This window comes from Pipistrellus kuhlii, unplaced genomic scaffold (genome assembly GCF_014108245.1).
Source record: "Pipistrellus kuhlii isolate mPipKuh1 unplaced genomic scaffold, mPipKuh1.p scaffold_m20_p_122, whole genome shotgun sequence".
Classification (NCBI taxonomy): Eukaryota; Metazoa; Chordata; class Mammalia; order Chiroptera; family Vespertilionidae; genus Pipistrellus; species Pipistrellus kuhlii.
The window spans coordinates 323,451-349,249 of NW_023425430.1; the positions used below are offsets into that span (position 1 = coordinate 323,451).

A 25,799-nucleotide genomic window follows, 5' to 3' on the forward strand; every position below is an offset into this window, starting at 1 on the left:
GAAGAAAAAAAGATTCTGAAACAAATAGTGTCCTAAAATATTTTATGTGCATTAAAACCCAACATCACAGTCATAAACACATGTAATCAACCCTGTAAAGTAAACAGCAGCATTTAGAACCATTTTAGAGCCGGGCAAGTAAAAAAAACTTTTTTTTTAAAGTATATGTGTAGGCTATATTTGGACCATAAGACGCAGGGACTTTTTCCCCCCACTTCTGGGGGGAAAAAAGTGTGTCTTATGGTCCAAAAAATACGGTAATTAAGCAAACCCCCCCCCATTTATTTATTTATTTATTTGTTTGTTTGTTTGTTTGTTTATTCATTTTTTGCCACAGGAGTTTGGAGGAAGTTTGTAGCCATTCAAATGCAAAATACCTCATTCCTTAGCTTACTGAGAGAGTGGCCTTCCATATTGCATTGCCACGTGTCTCTCCCTTCCCAGATCCTGCTTACTTTGGAAGTTTCAGCAACAGATCTGGCCACATTTTTTTATGCTTAATAGATAAAGACAGATCTCAATTTCTTTCTTTTTTGCTTTCTGAAGTAATAACTAGCACCCAATTTGGCCAAGATAAGAATTTCCCTGTGAGTTCTTTTATAGGTTTTAAAGAAAACTTTAAGTAATCTCATTGCAGGAGAGCAGATAACCTTGCCCTCTCCTGCCACTTTTGAATTTCTCCTCACCAGAGGCGTTTCGACAGTGGAGTCTCATTTCTCATCACAGATTTTAAATTCCAAATACAAACTAAGATTTTAATTTGAACAAGAAACCGCATTCTTTAAGCATACAAACCAAAATTCTATAATAAAACTTACTTTATATTTATAACCTAATTCTTTCCCATTAGCCTGGCTGAAAAAGACGTTCCCATCCTACTTACAGTTTGCGACTCTGCAGCTGGCAGTGGGCTTTGAGTGCAGTGAATTTCCCTCACCTTTTTTCTGGTGAATCTTTCACACCTTTTCTCGGTGTAATTTTTTCCTTCCTTCGCTCTTAGACGAAAAACACCTTCTCCTCCAGAAGTCCTGAGTTGAAGGTGCCAGATATAGGAATTTTTTTCATGGCCAGCATGGAAAGAGTTCCAATTCAGGGTTCAGGTTCTGGAGAAGGGCTGCACACAAATGAAAAGACTTGAGACTTGAAGAAATTCAACTTGGTGATATGGGGGGCCAGGTGGTAGTCCAACTCTAGTGGGAGAATTACTCCTGCTCAGGCCCTGCCATCCCCTTTTATTAAGGCTTTGGGGAAAACATCTTAGGCAACATAAACAGAAATTTACATGTAGCCCTTAGGCAGGAAATAACAGAAACTTACACGGGACAAACAAGGTGAAGGCTGCTTCAGGTAACAAAGTCTCAACTAAAGGGTTAGAGCAATTAAGGTTGTTGACTAGCCTTCCTGGCTTCCTGTCAACATTTCTTCTTAGTGAAACTGATTTGTTTTCCAGCATCTTCAATTTTGAATGATAGCCTTTCTGGATATAGTATTCTTGGATTCAGACCCTTGCTTTGCATCACTTTATATATTAGGTCTAGTAATAATTAATGTCGTTTTCTAATACTTTTTTAAATCGAATTTATTTAAACAATACAACAAAATTTAATCAACAATATATTGTAGTTGCCGTTGTTTTCTACTACTTGTGCCCAATGCTCAGGAAGCATTTTAATCCCTCTGTTGTAAAATTCTTGTGATTTTGATGCAAAAAATTCGGTCAATGCATTTTTGAGGCATTCTTCATTATTAAATTTTTTTCCAAGAAGAAAGTTTTGCAAAGAACGAAACAAATGGTAATCGGAAGGGGCAATATCAGGAGAATATGCAGGTTGAGGGAGAACTTCCCATTCCAACTGGCACAGTTTTTCAGCAGTGATTCTTGCAGTATGCGGTCGTGCGTTATCGTGGTGAAGAATTACGCCCTTCCGATTAATCAGCGCAGGTTCTTTTTCTCTTAAAGCTTGGGCTAACCTTTCCAATTGGGCACTATTCACTGCACTTGTAATGGTTTGGTTAGATGGTAAAAGTTCATAATGAAGAATTCCTTTAAAATTCCACCAAACACACAACATCACTTTTTTCGCATGCAAGTCAGGTTTTGGCGTGGGCTGCGGAGCCTCATTTTTGTCCAACCATTGAGGCCGCCTTTTCAAATTAACATACAGCACCCCTTCTTCTTCTCCGGTAACAATTTGCTCTAAAAACGGCAAACGGTTTTGACGAGAGAGGAGCCAACTGCAAATTGTGACTCTTTGATTACGGTTGTTGTTGTCGGTCAACTCATGAGGAACCCATTTTCCAAACTTTTGGACTTTGCCAAGTGCACACAATTGATTGGAAATTGTTTTTTGTGAACAATTTAAAGTTGTCGCAAGCTCTTTTTGGGTAATTTGAGGATTTTGCACCAGAAGAGCTTGAAGAGCTTCGTGATCAAAATTGGACACACAGCCTCGCCCACTCTTGTCATCTAATGAAAAATTTCCCTCGCGAAATTTCTCAAACCAACGCTGGCATTTTCTGGCACTAACTGCATCTTGACCAAGAGCACTACAGATGTTTTTTGCAGCCTCACTTGCTTTTCTTCCTAATTGGAACTCGTAAAGCATGCAGTGCCGAATATGCTCTTCATCCGCCATCTTCTTAGCCCTAGTTTTGCAACAAAAACCAAACCAAACACAAATTTGTTCAAGCAAAACTTGTTAATTGCACTTCACACGTTCTGTAGATACCACGTGTTCGAAGGTTATGTCAATACAAGTCAACGCCAAGCAAGATTTTAAACGAATGTTTAAAAACGACATTAATTATTACTAGACCCGATATTTTATTCCATTCCCTTCTGGCCTGGTATGTTTCTGTTGAGAAATCAGTTGATATTCTAATAGGAAATCTCTTGTAATTAACTTTCTGTCTCTCTCCGGCAGCCTTTAAGATTCTTACTTTGTCATTGGTTTTCATCAGTTTAATTATAATGTATCTTGGTGTCGGTCTTTTGGGGTTCAACTTGTTTGGGATTCTATGTGCTTCCTGTACTTACATGGTTTTTTCCTTGCCAATATCAGAAAAGTTTTCATTATTTCTTCAAACAGGTTTTCTATTCCTTGCTTCTCTTCCTCTCCTTCTGGTATCCTTATTAAGCAATATTGTTTTGTTTTGTGTCGTCCCAAAGCTACCTTAGGCTGTCCTCTTGCTTTTTAAGTCTTCTTTCTATTATAGTTACTGCTGTGTTTGTGAATTTTTTCCTACATTGTCTTCTAATTCACTGATGCGGTCCTCAGCCTCTTCTAGTCTACTGTTTAAGCCTTCCATTGTGTTCTTTATTGCAACTATGTCATTCATCAACTTCTCTTGGTTCTTTTTCATGCTGGCGACATTCTCATTCAGCTCCTTTCATTCATTTATTTATTTATTTATTTATTTATTTATTTTGCCGCCGCCCCCCCCCCCCCCCCCATCATTCAGCTCCTTTTAATTCTCATTGAATTGTGTGTATTTGTCATCCATCTGTTTAAACTTTCTTATAACCATTGCTCTGAATTCTTCCTCTGATAAGCTGCTAGCCTCAATTTCATTTAACTCCCTTTCTGGTAATTCCTTTTTTTCTTTCCTTTGGGGATTGCTTTTTTGTCTTCTCATGTTTTCCCGTAACGTTTTAGTTGTAGATCCGCTTGTTTTGCTACCCAGGTTCTTTTGGGGATGGTGCTACTGGTGTAATCTCTCAGTCCTCCTGGGCTTGGTAATCTAGTGTAGCTCCCTACATGATCTATTTGGGTTCTCTTGATATAGGCCTGCAAGTTTGAGAGGCACTACTGCGGTGTTTAGAAGTCAGCAGCTACAAAGGGGAGTGTCCCAAATTTTGCTTGCACCCTTAGTTAAATTCACATGTGTCCACGGGTCACTCATAGTGGCACCCAGGAACCATCTGTTAGGAGAGCTCACAGTGGCTCCCACCAGAGACCCTGTGTGTAGATAGGCTCAGGGTGCCTGCCTGTTGGAAATTCGTTTCTGTGGAGATGTGTTTGCAGGCGCAGAGCTCTGATGTGCTCTGAGGGCTTCTGGCACTGACGAGCAGCTAGGGTGACTGTGGGAAGTTATTCAGGAAGAGGAGTTTCGGAATTTCTGCTGTGGGCAGGCGTCCTTGTGTGTACAGAACCACACCCAGCAGGGGCTCGCACAGCTCGCCAGAGGACCCCGTGGACATATGGGCTCAGGCTGCCTGCCCTTTGGAAATGTGCACGTCTATGTTGGTGAGTTTGCTGGCACAGAGCTCTGACACATTTTGAGGGGCCCTGGCACTGAAGTTACCCTGCTGAGGTGTCTGTGCAGGTGTCCAGAATGAGTGAGTTCAGAATTTGTACTGCTAGGGGCAGTGCATCCCTGTTTGTCCAAGATCACATCTAGCCAGGACTCACAGTATCTCCCACAAGCGCCCTGTGGATAGATGGGCTTTGGAAGTGCGCTTGCAAACTTTGGTAGTGTGTGTGTGAACTGGTGGTGTGTTTGCCTGCGCAGAGTCCTGACATACTTTGAGTGGCCCTGGCACTGAAGTTAAACAGCTAGGGTGTATGTGGGAAGTTATTCAGGAGAAAGGAGTTCAGAATTTCTGCTGTGGGGCAGCATGTCCTTATCTGTAGAGAATAAGACCCAGCAGGGACTCAAAGCAGCTCCCCAGTGGGCCCTGTAGGTATATGGGCTCAGGGAGCCTTCCCTTGTCTCTGGATGTGCCTGCCCTTTGGAAGTGCACACAGAACTGGTGGCGCGTTTGCCTGCGCAGAGCCCTGACGCACTCTGAGTGGCCTGGCACTGACGTTGCACTGTCCGTGGGCAGTTATTTAGGAAGAGGGAGTTCAGAATTTCTACTGCAGGGCCACATGCCCTTGTCTGTGCAGAATCACACCTTCCGTGGCTCTCAGTGGCTCCCACGCACTGTCTAGATAATGGAGTGCCTGGCTGGCTTGAGGTCTGGGAATGCAGCAAATCCCGAGTTCCTGCACTGGGGAGGAGGAGGTTGTACTTACTTCTGTCAGGCAGCGCACCTTTGGAGGTAGAAGCCTCAGGGTCTGTGGGTCTGCAGCTGGGGTGGCAGGTCTTCTACCAGAGCAGCTGTAGTCTCCTGGTTTGCTTCTGAGACCAAATTGGGTGGTGGCAAGGCTAGGATTCTAGTCTCAAGCAGTTCTTTTTTTCAAGATGGCATAGTCTCAGTGCCTCTGGTGTCCTCCCTGGAGTGTTTGCAGGGGCTGTGGGGTTTTGCCATCTAAGACTGCCTGAATTGGAAGCCCCTGGAATAACTGCAGGGTCTAACTGTCCCTATTTCACACACACACACACACACACACACACACACACACACACGTACACACACACCTCTATAACTCACTCACTCACTCACTCACTCACTCACACACTTTTCTTCCCTACCTTCCTGCTGGTCGCCATCTTTTTCCTCCACAGAAGGAATCTTTACCCCTGTACAGTATGGCCAGTGCCCGGGCCCAGTGCAGCCAGTACCGGGCCCAGTGCAGCCAATAGCAGGGCACAATGTAGTTGTTGTATGGCTAGAAAGAGGCACTGGCAGTCTTCAGGGCTGGGTTGTTTAAATTATTCACAGCAATTCATACTAGATACATATTTGTGTTGCTATATAACAATTTTCTTATTTTGATTAAAAGTGGCTTTTTAAAGGGAATCCTACTCTTACAGTGCAGACATAGAAGCCCTGCTCATGGTCTAGTACCATGGTTGGCAAACTGTGGCTCTTTGGCCCTTTGAGTGTGGCTCTTCCACAAAATACCATGACCTGGGTGAGTGTATTTTGAAGAAGTGTCGTTAGAAGAAGTTTAAGTTTAAAAAAAATTGGCTTTCAAAAGAAATTTAAATGGTTGTACTGTTGATATTTGGTTCTGTTGACTAGTGAGTTTGTCAACCACTGGCCTAGTACATTTCATTTTAGTCCTCTGGTCAGCAGTCTTTCAATTTTTAATAAAAGAGTATCAGCAATGAGATAAAGGACTATAAACAATCTCCAGCCACCACTATATTTTCTTACTAACAAGTAGAATAAAGCTTTTGGTGAAAAATCTCCAGCACTTTCCTTTTGGTAAGAATTAACCCCACAGCAGTGTTTTCAACCTTCTGTAAGAGTCTAAAGCGTGTTATTTCCAAGTGGAGGGATAAAAAGAAAAACTATTCATAATAAAAAAATTATGGGAAGAAAACTTAGAGAAATTGTCCAGATATAAATGAGCAGTTCCTGCTTATAAATGTCAGAATTTCTGTTCATGAGTTCTTCCTGCTTTAATCCGTGGGAGTTGAGTGGTGAATTCGTTCCTACATTTGCTCACTGCTCATTGACCTCCACGGTGGACACTGACCAAGGTACTGACCAAGCACTGCAGACACAGAGGTAAAGGCAGATGCCCTCCTTAAACAGCTCAGAGTTTGGAGGGAGGATAAGTATCACATGACCTCCACATATGAGTGAGGTCATGTGGTACTTATCTTTATCTGACTGACTTACTTCACTTAGCATGATACTCTTGCCAGATTCATTTATTAAATTTAATAGTTTTTTGGAAGAGTCTTTAGGGTTTTCTACGTACGTATCATGTCATCTGCAAATAATTGATATTGGGTCAAATGTCAGTTCTATATTTAATTTTTTTGAAGAGACTTCATACTGTTTCCATAATGGCTGAATTCCCGCCAGCAGTGAACTAGGCTCCCTTTTTTCCACATCCTCGCCAGCACTTGTCCTTGATTGACTTGTTGATGGTACCCATTTTGACAGGAGTGAGGTGATATCTCATTGTCATTTTAATTTGTATCTCTCTGATAATCAGTGACTTTGAGCATTTTTTCATATGTCTCTTGGCCATCTGTATGTCCACTTTGGAGAAATATCTATTTAGGTCCTTTGCCCATTTTAAAATATATATATTCTTAATATATATTTTTAATGATTCAGAGAGGAAGGGAGAGTGAGAGAGATAGAAACATCAATGATGAGACAGAATTATTGATTTGCTGCCTCCTGCATACCCCTAGTGGGGATTGAGCCCGCAACCCAGGCATATGCCCTTGAATCAAACCCAAGATTTTCAGACTATAGGTCACTGCTCTATCCACTAAGCAGAACTGGCTAGGGCTGCCCATTTTTTAATTGGATTGTTTGTTTTCCTTCTATTAAGTTGTATGAATTCCATATACATTTTGGATATTAACTCTTTATCAGATGTATCATTGCCAAATATGTTTTCCCATACAGTGGGCTCCCTTTTCATTTTGTTGACGGATTTTTTAGCTGTGTAGAAGCTTTTTATTTTGATGCAGTTCCATTTATTTATTTTCTACTTAGTTTCCTTTGCCATTGGAGATGTATCTGTAAACATATTTCTATGAGACATGTCTGAGGTTTTGCTGCCTGTGGTTTCTTCTAGGATTTTTATGGGTCCCAACTTAAATTTAAGTCTTTTATCCATTTTAAGTTTATTCTTATATATATTGTAAGTTGGTGTTCTAGTTTCATGTTTTTGGATATATCTGTCCAGTTTTATCAATAGGAGACTGTCTTTTCTCCATTGTATACTCTTGCCTCCTTTACCAAATATTAATTGAGCATAATGGCTTGGGTCAATTTCTGGGGTCTCTGTTCTGATCTACAGTATATGCCTGTTCTTGGGCCAATATTAGGCTGTTCTGATTACAGTGGCTTTGTAGTACAACATGGTATTGTGATCCCTCCCAACTTTCCTCTTCTTTCTCAAGATTGCTGCAGTTATTTGGCGTCTTTTTTTTGAATCCATATAAATTTTTGGAGTATTTGATCTAGCTCTGTGAAATATGCCATTGACATTTTAATGGGGATTGCATTGAATCTGTAAATTGCCTTAGGTTATATGGACATTTTAACAATGTTAATTCTACCAATCCATTAAGTACAGTAGTTTTTTGGTGGAGTCTTGAGGGTTTTCTATGAATAATGAGTTTTACTTTCTGCTTTCCAATTTGGATGCCTTTCTTTTTTCTTCCTGTCTGATCACTAGAGTTAGGACTTCCAGCACTATGTCGAACAGGAGTGGTGAAAGTGGGCATCCCTGTCTTGTTCCTGTTCTTAAGGGAAATTGTTTTAATTTTTGATGATTGAGTATGATATGACTATATGACCTTTATCATGCTGTGGTATGATCCCTTTATTCCCACTTTGCTGAGAGTTTTCAATCAAAAAAGGGTATTGGATTTTGTTGAATGCTTTTACTGCATCAATTGATATGATCATCTGATTTTTGTCTTTCAATTTGTTTATGTGATTGCTGTACCTTCACAGCAAGTTCAGGATGACTTGTAGGAGGGCCATCAACATAAGAAATATGAATTTTGAAGGCATGGGGGGGGCAGGTGGAAACCTTTTTTGTGAAGACACTCACAAGACTGGATCCCATCTACTTTTATTCACTTTGAATACACATTTGTCCTTGAGCAATGCATACAGACAGAACAAAGGTATAGTCTAGTATACAATGTAAAGATTATCAGGTCAGGAAATTGCCTCGAGCCATGGCAATCACAGCAGGAGCAATCTTGTGTTGATTCCAGCCCTGCTGGGATCAAGGTCCATTGGCCTTCCAATGTCTCTTTTGCATTTTTATGCTAAATGCTGTTATGCTTTGGCCTCCAGCATGTGATATATCACATTTACTGATTTGTGGATATTGTACCAGCCTTGCATGCCTGAAATAAATCCCACTTGGTCATGATTTTATTTTTTTAATATATTGCTGGATCTGATTTGCTAATATTTTGTTGATGATTTTAGCATCTGTGTTCATCAGGGATATTGGCCTGTACTTCTCTTTCTTTGTGGTGTCTTTAGCGGGTTTTAGAATTAGGATAATGCTGACCTCATAAAAAGAGATTGGAAGTGTTCCTTCCTCTTAGATTTTTTGGAATAGATTGGGGGAGCGGGGGGGGGGGGGGGGGGGGAGATAGGTGTATTTGTTCACTTTCCTTGGAATTGCTATGTCCTCTTTCCAAATACATCACATTCTGAAATGCCAGAGGTGAGCACTTCAATAAGTGAATTGGGGGGAGGGCACAATTCAACCCATAGCACCGCCTTCTCTCCTCTCTCTCATCTCCTCCTGGCACTTCCCATTGGTGGGACCCAACTAGAGAGGAAAGGAGCTGGTTGATGTGAAGCATAAAATGAGCCTCCAGGGGCCAGGCAGGGTGCAGGATAGATGTGGGTGGGCAGAGAGGCTGCTAGCAGACCCTGTGTGGCCTTCCTTCAGGGCAGGAGCCCTGAACCAGCCACCCACACCTCTAGACTTACTATGCATGAGCCCTGCCCAGGAGAGCCACCCTCCACCTCCCAGTTAGATAATACGTCTCTTAAAGAAGGTGACTGGTTGTTTGGGTCACAAGGGACTTGAGATGGACTGGGAGGCAGGTACCTGCTGCACCACTGAAAGCCCAGCCTTCTCTCCATGACTCCAGGCCGTGTCCCTGGTTTCCAAGCCTCTCTGTCACCAAGGACTGCATCCAGCTGCATGGAGGAAACTCAAGGCCTGGGAATAGCCTGGGTGAAGCTCATATCTACCTGCGTGTCAAGATGTCCAGAGCAGGCCAGGCCCTTGGCTCCCGGAAGTCCTCAAAGACCAGGATCCAAACTCACTGCTCCCCGTCTTCAGCTGGCAGCTCCCCATCTTTGGCAGGTGGCTCCCCATCTTCGGCAGGTGGCTTTGGCCACTGCACACCCAGCCCTGCACCTGTGATCTAGCTGAAAGTAGAGGAGACTCCTGGGAGCGGGGGGTCAGAAATGAAGAGCAGAACTTGCTCAGAAACCATAGGGCACGGCCACTCCTATCTCATCGGCAGAACTGTGTTCCTTTTCCGGTGGGAGGCAGGGACATGTCGTTTGTGCCCTGGGCTGAGAGTCAGGCTCCTTAGTCCAGAGGAAGTAGCGAGCGGCTCTGGGTGCGCAGCAGGCAGGGTCGGCTGCACCAGCCAGTGTGCCTGTGGATGCGCCTCCCCATCTAAAAGTGAATCTAGACCTGGAGTAATCTGTTCTGAGGATTTGAGTGAACTGGGGGGAAGCAATAACTATAATTATTCCAATTTAAATAAATCCTGAGAATGGTCTAAAGCCCTGGTTGGCAAACTGCGGCTTGCGAGTCACATCTGGCTCTTTGGCCCCTTGAGTTTCTAGCAAAGGCCAGCTTAGGCGTACCCTAATTAAGGTAATAACAATGTACCTACCTATATAGTTTAAGTTTAAAAAATTTGGCTCTCATAATGTTACAGGGTTCCCGAACAATCAGACAATGCAGGAGGAGAGTTTGGAGTCTTACTTTATTCATCGTGCGATGGGCTCAGAGAAAATGAATTCAAATTCTAAGCAAAGGTACAAGCAGAGCTTCCCTTTTTATAAAGGAGCCAGCTCTCTGTTTAATTAGTGGTTATTCGCTGCTGTCCTTGAAAACAAACACAGCTAAATTTATGGGCATACCTAGTCTTGACCTGCAAGGTCAGACAGCTAATTTTATGATCCTCATTTTACAAGCAGGCTAAAGCAAACATTTTTAGAAACAGTAGAAAATTCCAAACAGCAGTTTTTTACAAAATAGGGGTTTTCCTTCGCAATAAGAAATTTCAATTGTTGTACTGCCAATATTTGGCTCTGCTGACTAATGAGTTTGCCGACCACTGGCCTAAAGCAAGTAATAAGCTCCCTGCTGTGGGCCTGCCTTGCATCAGCACTGCTGCAGACCTGGCTTGTCCAGAGGACGGGGGACGTGCTCAGGATTCTTGCTGCTGTACTCACGAGCTACGTGGAGGACGTGTGCGTGTGTCCTGGGGCACAGCAACCAGGTAGCCTCTCTTCCTTTGTCCTGCTTAGACATGTGAGCATAGAATGTAATTTAATTCTTTCTTCTCTCTTTAGAGGAAAAGGACCAAGTTCATTGCCTGTGATTTTCTGACTGAGTGGTTATACAAGTAAGTTTTTCATGAATATTCGGTGATCCTAAAGATTCAGTAATGTTGCTTTGCAAGCAGGATAGCGACAATTGACTTGAATTCTTCCTTATTGTTTTCTTGTCAATCAAACATGACATCATGACCAGCCAAAATCCAAAGAGGACAGGGGAGCCGTTCACAGATTTCTTCTCCATTCCCTTCGTGGAGCAGTGGCTGAAGCAACAGTAAGTGCTCACAGAGGTTTGAATAATTTATTCCTGATTTAAAAATTGTTAATTTTCTCCACTAAGAGAACTAACTCATGTAACCACCGGGGCCCCAGGTCAGTTACGTCTGTGGCTCTCGCCTCTCATTGTTTTCAATGTAGGCTCAGGGCATGTACCCATGCAGTGATTATTCCAGAAACACTTGAGAAACAAAATAGAAAACTTTAGACAACTCTTATCCTAAATAACTGTCTCTCCATCCTCGCCCTCTCCCTTCCTCCCTCGCTTCTCCCTCCCTTCCCCTTCCTTGAAGGTCATTATGTCTCAGGAAATAGGACTGAAGTTTTCTAATTATTAATTTTTAGTTATATGCATCGGTTCTACATTCAAACACTAGGACATGACAGATAAGATTAAAACTCTCTTTGACTATCCTTCTAAAGTAAGTCTTCTCACAGAAATAATCAGTTTGGTTACATCTTCCCAGAGCTCTTAAAATTTGTTATGAACCCTTTGAAGTTGAGCTTTAGCATATAAAATTAGTAATACTACTTATGTGGGCTGTTTTCGTCAGTGACATAGCAACAAAACTAACTGAGCACCTATGTCAGCATTCGTGGCTTCATAAAAATTAAAATGGTACTAATGTAACTCAGTGCAATACATCCTTACTGAATACCTACCAGGTGTCTGCATAGAGTGGGTGCTGTCGCCTTGGGGTGAGAGGCATGCTTACACTGGAGGGAGTCCATGGGGAGGACTCTGATTGAGATGGTGGCAAAGCATTGTGGGAGACGGGTTGTCCTGGGGGACTGGCGTCAGCCTAGGTGGGGCAGTGGCTAAGCTGGTTTTGAGAGGCAAGATCTCAGGTGTGATCTTCTTCCTGAGTATGCCCTGGACAGGAGAGTCCCAGGCAGACAGGGGCCAAGGTCCTCAGGGGAATGAGGGCAGGAGCCAGGAAACTCTCTGGTCCCGGTTTCCCAACCTCGTGCTATTGACTGCAGGGCAGCTAGGTTGCACTCACCTTGGAGATGGCTGATGCCAGACAGTGGGAAGGCAGGCCTTCCTGTGGTCATGCCCAGAGCTCAGATGTCACGCAGGAAAACGGTCCCTGGGTCATGGGGAGAAGGGCAGATGTGGCCCCAAGTGAGATGCCTCCTGGCATTGGGGAGGCCTGGGACACCTTACCAACACCTGGTTCTGAGTGTGCACAACCCACCAGCCAGTTCCCTTCCATCATCTCGCCCTCCCTCCCCACGCTCCTTCACAACCCAGCTCTCCAGCCACAGTGGAAGGAGGGTTGCTGTGGTCGGAGCCTTGGGCTGGCCGTAAAGCATGGCTCCAGTGATCTCAGAGAGGTCCTAGCGAAGGGGCATGGCTTTTTAGATGGATCAGACAGCTCTTTCTGTGGAAGATTGTAAATCTTTTAGGATTTGAAGACCACTATGGTCTCTGTTGCAGCTGCTCAGCTTCGCCATTATAGAGAGAACATGGGGACAAATGGACGTGGCTTTGTTCCAACCCATCTTTATTCACAAATGCAGATTTGGCCCAGGGGCTGTAGTTGGTGCTCCCTGCCCTATGGGGACACCAATAACCTTCCCACCCATAGTCTAACGCAAGGGCAGGTGATAGAAGTGGAAGTGAATGGTTGGGGAAGGTGGAAGGCTGCAGAAAGTTATGATTAGGGCAGTAATGTGGGAAGTCGAGATGTGATGGTCTCCATGACAACCCATTCTGAGTGGTAACTGTTCCATCGAGCAGCTGACATGAGGGAAGATGGGATGTGGAATGGTGTGGACTTGGAGCCATGGTGTTGGAGGTGTCCTCGGTGTGAATGTGAAGTGTCTGGGGGCTGTGGGTGGGTGGGGGGTTGAAGAAGATGACAGCATGTCAAATTCTGAAGCCATCCAAGAGGTTTAGGAATATCGCAGAAGTCTGAGGAGTGTGCATAGCCCCTTCTTCCTGGTGATGGGTTTAGGGACAGTTGGGTTGTAGTGTATGTGCACTTTGTGCTAATTCAGGGCTATGCTCTAGGGAGATAAAGAGAGGAAAATTTTGTAAAATGCAAGCAATTCTATTCTGGAGGTGAAGCATAAAATAGGGCACAAGACTCAGATTTTCCCTTCACTGTTCTCAGAGCAGATCATAAAGCAACTACTGCCTTATGTCTGTCCCTGGTCACCTACCCAGTCACCTGCTAAGCACTGATATAACGTTTAGTCAAGTGCAATTCTGAACACTTTATAAATGTCATCTAATGCAGCTTGTATTACAACCCGAGAAGGCGGAAATGTTACTGTCCGCATTGTATCAGGCTAGCCGAGGCTAGTTTGTAATAGTTACAACACTACCAAAATACCAGCAGCTCAACCCAGTAACAGAGTATGTGTTGCTCCTACAATGACTGGTCCAGGTTGGACAGTCCTCTTATAAATTATAATATTTGGAATATGGGATCTGTGAGGTCACTGAAGCAAAGGAAGAAAAGGATGGAGGAGGCACCCAGTTCTCAACCTTCTCACCTCTCCTTACTGTCCCTCCTCCCATGGCCCCAAACCAACTGCAGGGGAGGCCCCGGGAATCTCTGTGCTCATTGATACGGTGACAACCACACTTCTGGGAAAGAGCTGAGGCCCAAGCCACATTGAGGAACGAGCAGAGGAGGGATTGGAGGAAGCCTGGCTTCAGACCGCACTCTGACAGATGTGGCTAATTACGGCTCTTTGGGGTGATTTGTACCAAAACGGGAGGAAGCTGCCCTGTGAGGCTGACTGGCAGATGCTGTGTCTTATGGGTAATGTAAGGATGGTGAGGGTAGACTCTGACCGATGTGATTTTTATTGTACATCCTTATTTTAGAGTAACTCCAAGTAAGTGCAAATCCCCTTTAGATAAGGAGTGTGCGGGCACCTGGTGCCTCGGACATTCCTGCCTACCTGCCTTGTAGTCTCCTCTGAATGTTCTGGGTCAGACAGACTGCGCAGCTGCCTTCAGCGCTTGGTGTCATGTGCCTGGGGGCTGTTGACTATTTGTCAGGGGGTGGCTGCTGATTGCTTATCACAGAAATGGTGGGCTCTTCTCAGAAAGTTTCCCCATAATTTAACATCTCGCCACTCTGTCCATCCCTTCTCACTTAACCATTTATTTTCCATGACTTAGAAACAAAACAAAACAAAACAAAAAAAACACTGCATTTTTATGTAGCCAAGGATATTGACAACCCTTTAAGAAGTCTCTTAGGTTTATAAAAATAACTTAAGATTTATCATATATAAAGTACATATATCTGTTAAATAAACTGTGCAGTGAAAAGGAAATGTTTAAAATCAAGACTAGTCATAAAATTAAGTCTAGTCCTCCCAAAGGATGTTTGACTCCAAACAGCAGGAACGTTTATTCCCTTCACTGTGTAGTTTTTTTAGGTTTTCTGTTGTTCACAATTACAAGCCCGGCCAGCGTGGCTCAGTGGTTAAGTATCAACCTATGAACCCTGTCTCTATGGTTCAATTTCTAGTCAGGGCACATACCTGAGTTTTGGCCTGATCCCCAGTAGGAGGCGCACAGGAGGCAGATGATCCATGATTCTCTCATCATTGATGTTTCTCTCTCTGAAATCAATAAAAAATTATTTTAAAAAATAATAATCACAAAACTAAAGGGTGTTTATCCTGTTCCTTTTCATTGCATTTTCTTGCTGTCTGTGATAGCCGTTTGTTTTCTCTGGCCCTGAATTGATTCCCCTCTGTTGGCTGCAGCACTTCTTATGTTCCTGGGGGTCACCATCCTCATTCTCTGCTCCAGACAGTGAGCCATCTGACCCCTCCTGGGCTCTGCACTGGGCTTCTGCGTAGCCTGGCACCCCAGCAGTGACTCCACTTCCACCAGGGTTACTCCACACTGGCTCAGTCAGAGAGTCTAGAGATTTTTCAAGAAGAAACCAGGAAAAATTTCTCTCTTTTCCTCTACACATGGAGCTTTGGGGAGGGTCCAAGATGGCTGCACAGGTAAACACCTAACCGCAGCCGCACACAATTTCAATAAAATACAACTAAAATATAAAGTGGACATTACCCAGAACTAGAGGAAAGTTGACTGACTGGAAATCCTACGATGAGAAGCAAGGAGAAAACCAGAAGGAAGAGCAGAGGAGCTGTAAAAGCCTAAGGTATGGAGACACGGTGTGCGCGGAGAGGACGGAGCCGGAGAGGAGGGGAGGCTGAGTGCCTGGCTGGCATTCCCTAGCAGGAAAGAGATAAAAGCTCCAGACCCCTGATCCGACAGTGCTGAACCCCAGTTCTAAGCCAGACCCTGGGGACCCAGGCTCAAACAGAGGGAGCCTGGGCTGTGAGACAGAATCCCAGGTGAGCAGCGAAAGGCAGAGCCCCTGGAGCTGCGCACATTGCGCGCAGAGAAGGGACGGTTGGCTGTGCCGCGGGATTGCCCTGGCGGGAAGGAGACAGGGGCTCCAGACTGCTCTGAACACCACCTCCAATCCCACTTCCAACTGAACTGAACCCCAGTTCCGGGCCCATTGCGGGAGAGCCTAGACTGTTTGGTAGCAGGTGAAACTCGAGGGCACCTCACTCTCAGAGGTGCTTGCAGTGAGTACTGAAGGACCCTGAGGAATACTGAGACTTAGGAGCCGCGTAGGGCATGGCTGACGGAAGCCAAGGCTGTAGGCTCCCCCCCTGAAACTCCGCCCCATCAAGGATGCTGCGAAAATGCTGAGACAAGGAAATAGATCACAAACGAAAGAAATGGAGGACAAAAAGCAACTGGATATAGAGTTCAAAACCACACTTATAAGGTTGTTCAAGAATCTAGAAAAGGCCAATAAAATAAACGAGACCTATGAGGATATGAAAAGGGATCAACTAGAAATAATAAGGGATCAACAAAAAATAATAAGGGATCAACAAGAAACAAAGAATACATTGTCTAAAATTAAAAATATTATACAGAGTCCTAAAAACAGAATGGAAGATCACAAGAATCAAGTCAAAGATTTGGAACATAAAGAGCCAGAAGACACTCCTCTGCAGAAGCAAGATGGCAAGAGAATCCAGAAAGTTGAAGGTAATGTAAGAAACCTCTGGGACAACTTCAAGCGAACCAACATCAGAATTATGGGGGTCCCAAAAGATGAGAGAGAGCAAGATATCGAAAACATACTGAAAGAAATAGTGACAGAAAACTTCCCCCACCTGGTAAACATGGAGCTTTGGAGTGACAAGCCTTGAGCTGCGCAGGGCAACCACCTAAAGCGGTAAAGCTTGCTGTCCAGCAGTGCTGAGAGTGGCGGGGGCCTGCATCCTGCAGGGGTGGGCCCTTGTCTCTACCGAGGCCATGTGGATGTGTATAACAGCACTTGCAGGCCCTACAACATTACCAGCTGAAAAATTAGCTGCTGTATTAGGTCAAACGTGTAATTACCTCACCAGGGCCAGACCAGGGCCCTCAGCACAGAGGGCCTTCTGCTCTGAGGGCCAGATGCTGTTTTGAGCCTCTGTACAGGGCCTAATGTCAGCCCTACTAAGTGAACCAGAAAATCCTTTTTTTTCCTGTTTGTTAAGCCCAGCTTGAATTAGGTTTCTAATACTTGAAAACAAAAGAATCCTGACTGATATGTGTTCTGGCAAGGTATTCATCCAACTACCCTCCAGGAATCCGCATTAGCCAGCTTTCTCTAGGTTCTGCTGCAGTAACAAACACCCCTCACATCTCAGTGCCTCGTGACAACAAAGGCTTATTCTTCACACTGTGACTGGGTGGCTTTGCTCCATGTCTCTTCAGCTGGGACCCAGGGCAAAGGGAGGAGAGCGTCAGAGGCACGGACGGCAAGCGCCGCGCCTACTCGCATTTCGTGGCCAGCCTCACAAGGAAGCGGTGCTACAGGGATGTGACTCCACCCAAGGGAGAAACCAAAGGCGTGTGACAGGAGGGATGCAGGGCTCTCCCGGGAAAAGAGGGTGCTGGGGACACGGCAGCGTGCTGCCCACTCTCCTGGGTTTGGCCAGCCGTGGTTCCCTTTCAGCATCACATCTCCTGTTGGCTTTCTTCCTGATGTGAAGCCAGCACCCCTCCTTTGTGGTACACAGCCCTGATTCACCCCCCAGTCAGAAGCAATGAAACTATTTGCTATCATATTAAGAGCAGAAAGAGTTTCACTTTTTATTTTATTTTTTATTTCATTTTATTTTTTTAAAAATATATTTTATTGATTTTGTACAGAGAGGAAGGGAGAGAGACAGAGAGTTAGAAATATCGATGAGAGAGAGTCATCGATCAGCTGCCTCATGCACACCCCCTACTGGGGATATGCCTTCAACCAAGGTGCATGCCCTTGACCGGAATCGAACCCGGGACCCTTCAGTCCCCAAGCCGACGCTCTATCCATTGAGCCAAACCAGTCTCGGCTCACTTTTTATTTTAACTGAAAAGAATTAATCAGATTCATTTGCAAGAAAACATCACTAAATAAGCCCCAGCAACAAAGATGGCCTGTGTCCCGGGAGAAGGTGGTGAAGGATCGCTCAGGCAAAGGCCTCCGGGAAACAGTGTGTTTCAGGAGAGAAAAGAAAAGGTTGCTTCGGGTGAAGTATCTTTTCAGCTAAGCTCTCCCCTTAGATAAGCAAAGGGAAAGCGCCCAGTGCTCCCCCGGCGCCGGGAGTATCTCCTTACCAAACTGAGGGAAACCAGTGTCACCATGTCCCTTCAGGACAGGCCAGCCCAGCCCTGCAGCACCTACCGATGCTGAGTTTGGTGGTGGATGGGAATGCTCAGGCCTTCACTCAGTCCAGCAGACAGCGTGCTCTGCACAGGGAAGGAGGGGGAGGGCTGGGGAGGGGCCAGCAGACAGCTGTGGTTCCTGTGGGCAGAGCTCTTTGGTTGGTTGTGTGGATGGGAAGGTAGACTCTGTCTCAGTGCAGCAGAGGCCGGAGGGGCTCATGGGGACAGCGTGCTCCAGCACATTGCTCTTCAAGCCAGCAGCCGCCTCAGGCCGGCAGGAAGGAGAGCTGCTTGCTGACTGGGGACGAGCAGGGACTAGTCCTCTAAGAGGCCTCCTGCAGGTGGGTGGTGGCAGCCTTCTCTGAGCAGAGGGGCCTGCTTCCGCCGCCTCCTGCTCCCGGGAAGATGCGGGAACCTGGGGAGGCAGCATGGCAGATTCGGTCTCAGGTTCAGTTCTGCCGTGTACTGGTTGGCGTGTCCGTTTTATGGGAAATGGACAGCTTAAAACAATACATATTTACCCTCTCACTTGCTTCTGGAAGCCAGAAGTCCAACGGCAGTGCCTCAGGACACTCCTGGAGCTTGGGGCACCACGTCCAGGGCCAGCCTGGCATCACTCTGGCCGCTGCTTCTGTGCACCGGCTCCTCACCCTCACAGCCTGTGAGCTAGGCCACCTGGGTCCCGCCAGGTTCCTGCCATGTGAAAGTCCATTTTGCCGTGTGTAGGAGCATGCCGTGCGCGGGAGCATGCCGTGTGAGGGAACATGCCATGTGCAAGAGTGTATCGTGTGTGGGGGCATGCCATGTGCAGGAGCTTGCTATGTGCGGGAGCATGCGGTATGAGGGAGCATGCTGTGTGCGGGAGCTTGCCGTGTGCGGGAGCATGCCGTGTGAGGGAGCTTGCGGTGTGAGGGAGCTTGCCATGTGCGGGAGCATGCTGTGTGCGGGAGCATGTCGTGTGCGGAAGCTTGCTGTGTGCGGGAGCGTGCAGTGTGCAGGAGCTTGCCATGTGCGGGAGCATGCCGTGTGTGGGAGCATGTCGTGTGAGGGAGCTTGCCGTGTGAGGGAGCTTGCCCTGTGCGGGAGCGTGTCGTGTGTGGGAGCATGCCATGTGCAGGAGCTTGCTATGTGCGGGAGCATGCGGTATGAGGGAGCATGCTGTGTGCGGGAGCATGTCGTGTGCGGAAGCTTGCCGTGTGCGGGAGCTTGCCGTGTGCGGGAGCTTGCCGTGTGCGGGAGCTTGCCGTGTGCGGGAGCATGTGGTGTGAGGGAGCTTGCGGTGTGAGGGAGCTTGCCGTGTGCGGGATCATGTCGTGTGCGGGAGCTTTCCGTGTGCGGGAACGTGCCGTGTGCGGGAGTGTGAGGGAGCATGCCGTGTGCGGGAGTGTGAGGGAGCTTGCTGTGTGTGGGAGCGTGCAGTGTGCAGGAGCTTGCCATGTGCGGGAGCATGTCGTGTGAGGGAGCATGTCGTGTGCGGGAGCATGCCGTGTGCGGGAAAGTGCCGTGTGCACAGGTTGTGGAGGTGTCTGGGGAGGCTGTCGGCAGCCTGCACAGCCTGGTCCCTGGCGCTCACCCGACGCCTCTGAGGGGCCCTCCTCTCCCCTGGGAGGGAGGTGACCTGCAGAGAAAGTGCTTGAGCAGTAAGGACGGACCAGGGTGCTTTGTTGCAGCCTCAGCCAGGGAAGTTGTGGAGGAAACGGTACTGCTGACAGCACAGGCAGCTCTCAGCCTGGAGGAGGCGGGGCCTGCCTTAGAGAGCAGGGGGCTCTGAGGGGTCAGGCCCCTGGCCTCTCTGACATGGCCTGTGAGGCAGGAGGGGCTGGGAGGCCCAGAGAGGGGGGAGGGGATGGGAGGCCACCTGGCGTGAGGCTGTGGACATCATGGTAGAGTTTGAATTGTTCTTCTTTCTTCTGAGTGTGATAGGAACCTCTTGGGGGTTGAGCAGAAGAGAGAAAGGGCCAGTTTATCTTTTAAAAGATCACTGTGGTGCTGGTGGGAGCTGACTGAGGTCAGCCTGATGGGTCAGGGTGGAGTGGCGGCACTTGGCACTGAGGTGGCAGGAAGAGGCGGGACTGGGGAGGTAGTGGTGTCGGCCTGAGGCTTGTGCTGGGTAGGGTGGGGAGAGAGGCCCAGCACTCCTTGGAGGCTTGGGCCCAAGCTGTTGAGAGGAAGCATGTACTGGGACGTGAGGGAAGGCACGCTCCATCTGAAAATGTAATGGGTTTAGTGAAGAAGCACAACTCACTGGGAATAAAATATGAGCCTTTATTTCTTTTGTCCCCAGTAACTGCCCCACTATAGAGCACGGAATCTCTCTTCCGTTTGGGATGCTGCCCTTTCATGACTTTTGGGGTCAAATTCCATAACTTCCATTGATTTTTAGAGAGAGTGGGAGGGATGGTGAGACATACGGAGAGAAACACTAATGTGAGTGAAACACATGGATTGATTGCCTTCCTCACATACACAATCCAGGGCCTGGGATGAAGCCTGCAGCTGAGACACAGGTCCTTGACCGGAATCAGACCCGGGACCCTTCTGTCTGTGAGCCAATGCTGTCCACTGAGCCACACCAGCCAGTTCAGGTCACTCTGTTGTTAGTCTCATTCATTATTTGGATTCCTCTTGCTTATTTTTAAAGTCTTAATGGTCAGGGCCATCCTGGAGTAAGACTCATTGTTCCCCCTGGCCCGTCCCCGCTGCAGCCCCCTGATGCAGAAGGGGTGCCCTCTGTGCGCGCATGAGCCTCAGGGCACACGGCTCCAGTGCCCGTCACTGGCAGTGTCCGCGATGTCACTCACAGGCCAGGGCGCCCTCGCACTCGCTGCTCCTGTCAGAGTGCATGGCTCTCCTCACTCACCGCGTGATTCAGACACACATGTGTTGCTATATCACTAACTTTTAACACATTTTGATAATTTTATTTCAATATAATTGGTTTGCTTTAAAAAATATATATTTTTATTGATTTCAGAGAGGAAGGGAGAGGAAGAGAGAGATAGAAACATCAATGACGAGAGGGAACCACCGATTGGCTGCCTCCAGCATGGCCCCCATTGGGGATTAAGCCCACAACCGGGACATGTGTCCTTGGCCAGAATCAAACCCAGGACCCTTGAGTCCAAAGGCAGGCGGTCTATCCACTGAGCCACATTGGCGAGAGCTTGGTTTGCTTTTTAATATTATTTATCATGTTTTTCAAACATCATTCTGAGAAGGACTCCCAGTTGCCATGGTGGAAAGGCATCCATGGCAGAAAACAAGTTTGGGTCCCTCGAAGAGGTAGGGGCAGGTGGGAAGGTTCTTTCCTGCTGGTGCGAGGAAGGCCATCTGTCCCTTCATTACCCTCCCTGCCGACCCCGCCTGGGCTCTCCATCGCGGTCCGGGCAGATTTACCAGAGAGCGTGTCTGCCCCCAGTTCTGTATGGTGGCACCTGCTGGGTGGGCAACTTCCAGGGGAGGAAGCAGGACTGGACTCGGATTTGCCTCGCAAGTGATGCAGCCAGGTGAGGGCAATGACTGCTTGTCATCTTCAGGGGTGGTAGCTGAGCTGAGAAGCAGATCACACCCTGTGACCGTGACTTCTCAAGTGCTTAATCCTCCAGAGCCAGGAGGCGGGGGTTGGCGCTGTCCCTCCCATCATGGGAGCTGGCTTGCACTGACCCCCTGGCACCCGTCTCTGTCCGGACGGCGCCCCACCCCAGGGAGTCTAGTGGACTTCTTCCAGATGCTGAGTTCACTGCTGGAGATCGAGATGTCTTCAGCAAGGAGGCTTGGGAACCAGTGAAGGCTGCGGGCAGGGTGGGAAGCGTGTTTACTGAAAGGGGTGAAGTATGAAATCGGGGCCGCGAGAGGCTTCTGAACAGTGTTGAGTCAGGCTTGTGTCCTGTGATCGATGGCTTTGCCCCAGGTTGTGCTCTCATTTCCGAGAAAACTTCGTAGCCTCTGACCTATGAACTGTGGGCAGAGCTTGGGCCCTGAGATCTAATTCAGTATAAAGCAAGCTTTTCCCCTTCCTACTTTGTTTTGCTTAAATGCCATTTATTGGTACATCTTGCCGTAGGACTGGCAGAGAAACAAACAAAAACTAAATTCTCAGATTCCCTGTGCGTTTTGTAAGCATGCTGTCTTCTTAGGCTGCAGGTCTTTGCACAGCTTCTGGGGGGAGGGTGTGCACACACACACACACACACTCAGGAAAAGTAATTCCTGTTCCTTCTCAGAATTCAAGCGTTGATTCTTGAGATATTTAATTCACATGAAGTAATTTGGAAAAAATAGCATTTCCAACAAACTTCTTCTTGGGAAGGTCCTGGGCAGCACTGCTGGGCCCTTGGGGTGTGCAAGGTTGTGTGCTCGGGGATGCCTGCCTCACAGAAGCTGGGGCGCTCAGGTGGCCTGGCTGCAGATGAAACCCCTGCCTGGCCCCGTGGCCAGCCTGCTCATCCGCCCTACCCTGCCCCCCGGGGAGTGGTCACCTCCACGCAGGCCCTTATTTTTATTGGAGCCAAAGCCAGTGGCACTGATTCCAAAGGGAGCCTGGCCTCTGGCTGCAGGCGGCTGCTGAGGTGAAGGGTGTTGCGGCTGCTCTCTGACGATGATGCCCTGGTTGGCCGGGCGGACATGGGCTTTCTCACACCCGGTCTGGATCTGAGAACCAGACTGCGCCTCATTGAGGCATGAGGGCGGGCGTCACGAAAGGCGGCCTCCTGTGACTGCTTAGCGGCCTGAGCCTTGTGCTGCCTCCGGAAGTGTCCCTATGTGCGGGGCAGACGGTTCCTTCCTGGTGAGAGAGAGCCCCTTGTGTGCCCTGCCGCTGGCCCACCTGCTGGCCCAGACTGCAGCCTCCTTTCTCCCACTGCTCCAGGACAGGAGGGTCTATTGGCACCAGTGGTGAAAATATGATAGGAAAATTGCAGCTGAATGGAGAGGCGCCGTCATGTCCCAGGTGCAGGTGGCAGCTGCGCGTGCCCTGCTGGCTTGCCAGGGCCCATGGAGCTGCAGACTTTCCCGGTTGTCATCTAGGCAGGTGGCTAGGTTTCCTCTGTTTGACCTACAGCTGGGGACCCTCTCCTTGGTAGTGACGTGGGAGCTGCCTGCTCCTCTTTTCCGGCTGCTCTTTGGGTTTCTGGGCCAGTTTGCATTCTCGGCAGAAAGCAGTCAGTGACCTTGAACGAGTCCCTTGGCTGCCCTGAGCCTGTTTCTTCACTCCAGAGGAAGGAGCACAGTAACTCATGGTTGATGTTGAGAGGGTTTCAGGCACTGGTGTGTGGGGAATGCGTGGCCCACTCTGCCAGGCACAGAGACTTGGTCCCAGCATCCTCGTGTGTCCCCTCTGAGCCCAGCTGGTCCCAAGTGCCGATGGCCTTGAGGAGCGAATCGGCCATGTCTGCCCTGGTGGGCTTTTGGTCCGGGTGTTACTTGGATACCCACAGAGCTCTCTCTCCAAAGTGGCCAACGACTAGAAAGGAGGGTGCACAGACCGCCTGGGCCCTGATGGACGCAGAGAGCATCTCTCGCTAGCAGTCGCAGAGAGACGGGAAGAAAGAACAAGGGGGTTAGGAAAAGAGGTGTCAGGGCCCCAGCCCTAAGGTGCCTCTAAGCAAATTAGGAAAAGACACTCCCAGCCCAGGGCAGGTCAGCCCTCACCCTTGAACAATCAGGCTTAGAGTTGGGCTCTCTGCCCCTTGGGGTGCCCTTGAGAGAGAGCCACCTGCTGCTTCACAGCACCCTGGCTGGCGCAGGAGGACACGACGGGGAGGGCCCATGGGGAGGGGGAGGCCGCATGGCTGAGCACAGGAGGGGCTGAGGGAGGGCTCCGGGGCCCAGGTGGACACCAGCAGGACACCAGTATCACTCTCCCCGTCCCTGCTGGCACCCGGGCCTGGGGAACAGGTCTTCCTAGAAGCTGCTGGCTTTTAACTGATGAAGGAGAGTTCCTTTCGGGGTGGGATTTGTTAATGTCCCAGAATAAGGACAGTGGGCGAAAAGAGGCATTAAGTGGAAAGCCGGGAGCTGACACATCTCCAGGGCCTGCCTCCAGAAAAACATGGATGCTCCCTCGCAGCCCAAAGAATGCCTGCCGGTAGGGAGAATGGGAACAAGCAGGCCATGAAGGAGAAAGCCCCACATCCTTCCCAAAAAAGGGACAGAGCAGTAGGGAGAGGGCCACCTCACGGGCATGAGAAGTAGAAGAGGCTCCAGGAGGACAGGCTGCGGCCAAGGAGGCAGCCTCAGAGGCACTGCTCACTCCGTGTCTTCGAGGCCTGCATGCTGCTCCTGGATTGGATCTCTTTGATTCTGGAATAATTCTAGAGAGCATTCCTGCCTTCACACAGACATGTGCGCAGGGCAAGGTTTTTATGGAGGTGGTGGGGGGTGGTGATTTTTAAGTTGGATCCTGCATTTTTGCCAATCAACTTGGCCATCTGTGCCAGACTGGCTGCTGCCAATGTCTGCCCTGCTGAGGTCTGGTGTGAGCATGGCATTGGAAGGGAGCCTGGGCCCTGACTAAGGCACTAGAAGCTGTGTGACCATGGGCAGCTTACTCAGCTTCTCTGTGCATGGGCTTACAGTCAAGTGATGGCATCCTAGGGAGTCAAGGCTAGGGCATTGGGGGTCCCTAGCGTCCAAAGCCAGGTATGAGGCTCCTGCCCTGGCACAGCCTCTGTGCGGCCAAGGACTCGCAGAGACTGTGTGTGTGAACTGCGTCTGAAATGGTCTCCTTCTGCTCTGCAGAGGTTGCTGTGTTTTGGGGAAACATAAGGAACCAACACTGATTCAGGCTTGTAAGTTCTTATCAGCAGTTCGGATCTCTAGAAAGCTTTAGGAGAAAAGAAAAAGAATTTAGCCATGCTTTTGTTTTGTTTTAAATATATTTTTATTGCTTTCAGAGAGGGAAAGGGAGAGACAGATAGAAACATCAATGATGAGAGAGAATCATTGATCGGCTGTCTACTGCACACCCCCCACCAGCTGTGCTTGTTCTACTATCTATCTATACTAATAAAAAGGTAATATGCTAATTAGACCATATAGACCAGACGTCTTCTGGACATCATTCCAGACATCCTTCTTGACAAAGCCATCTGGGGTCCTGGGTGCCATCAGCTGGCCCGGGTGAAGCCGCAGCCTCATAGGGTTCCTGGTGCCTGCGGTCGGCCAGAGGGAAAGAAGCCAGGGTCCCGGGTACAGGGGCCAAGGCAGAGGTAGTTAAGGGCAATCAGGCAGGCAAGCAGAGGAAGTTAGGGGTGATCAGGCAGGCAGGCAGAGGAAGTTAGGGGTGATCAGGCAGGCATTGAGTGGTTAGGGGCGATTGGGCAGATAGGCAGGCAAGCAGTTAAGAACCAGTAGTTCCGGATTGCGAGAGGGTACAGGCCAGGCTGACAGATCCCCCGCCCCCCGTGCACAAATTTCATGCACCGGGCCTCTAGGCCTCCTATATAATAAAGAAATAATGTGCAAATTAACCCTCATGCCCTCACAAGATGGCTGCCTATCACCAGGCCAGCAGGGGGGTTAGTGAGGGATGACCAAATGACTGAACAGTAGGCTGCTTGGGGCGACCAGGCTGTTGGGGGGGGGGGGGGGGCCTTGAGGGGTGACCTGGCTGGCAGGGGGTGGCATTTGAGGGCAAACAAGCCAGCGGGGGGGGGGGGGGCAACCAGGCAGGAAGGGGGGGCAATAAGTGGTGACCAGTAGGGGGGGGACAGTTGGGGGTGACTAGGCTGGCAGGGGGAGCAGTTGGGGGGCAATTATGTTGGCGGGGGGGAGCAATGAGGGTGAGTAGGATGGTGGAGGGCATTTGGGGATGACCAGGCCGGTGGGGGGGGTGGCAGTTAGGAGCAATCAGGCTAGCAGTGAGGGGGCAGTTGGGGGCACCTGGCT

At 48.3% G+C, this 25,799-nt stretch overlaps 1 protein-coding gene across 6 annotated transcripts in view; it reads left to right on the plus strand.

The window, feature by feature from the left end:
- Positions 1 to 25,799, plus strand: part of IQCK (IQ motif containing K) — a 143,873-nt gene that overhangs the window by 81,875 nt on the left and 36,199 nt on the right. For all 6 annotated transcript variants that reach the window (XM_045580368.1, XM_045580369.1, XM_045580371.1 and 3 more), the window contains 2 exons: positions 10,940 to 10,992; positions 11,121 to 11,198. In XM_045580368.1, coding sequence (XP_045436324.1) covers positions 10,940 to 10,992; positions 11,121 to 11,198 — 131 coding nt within the window. The remainder of the gene's footprint in view (positions 1 to 10,939; positions 10,993 to 11,120; positions 11,199 to 25,799) is intronic.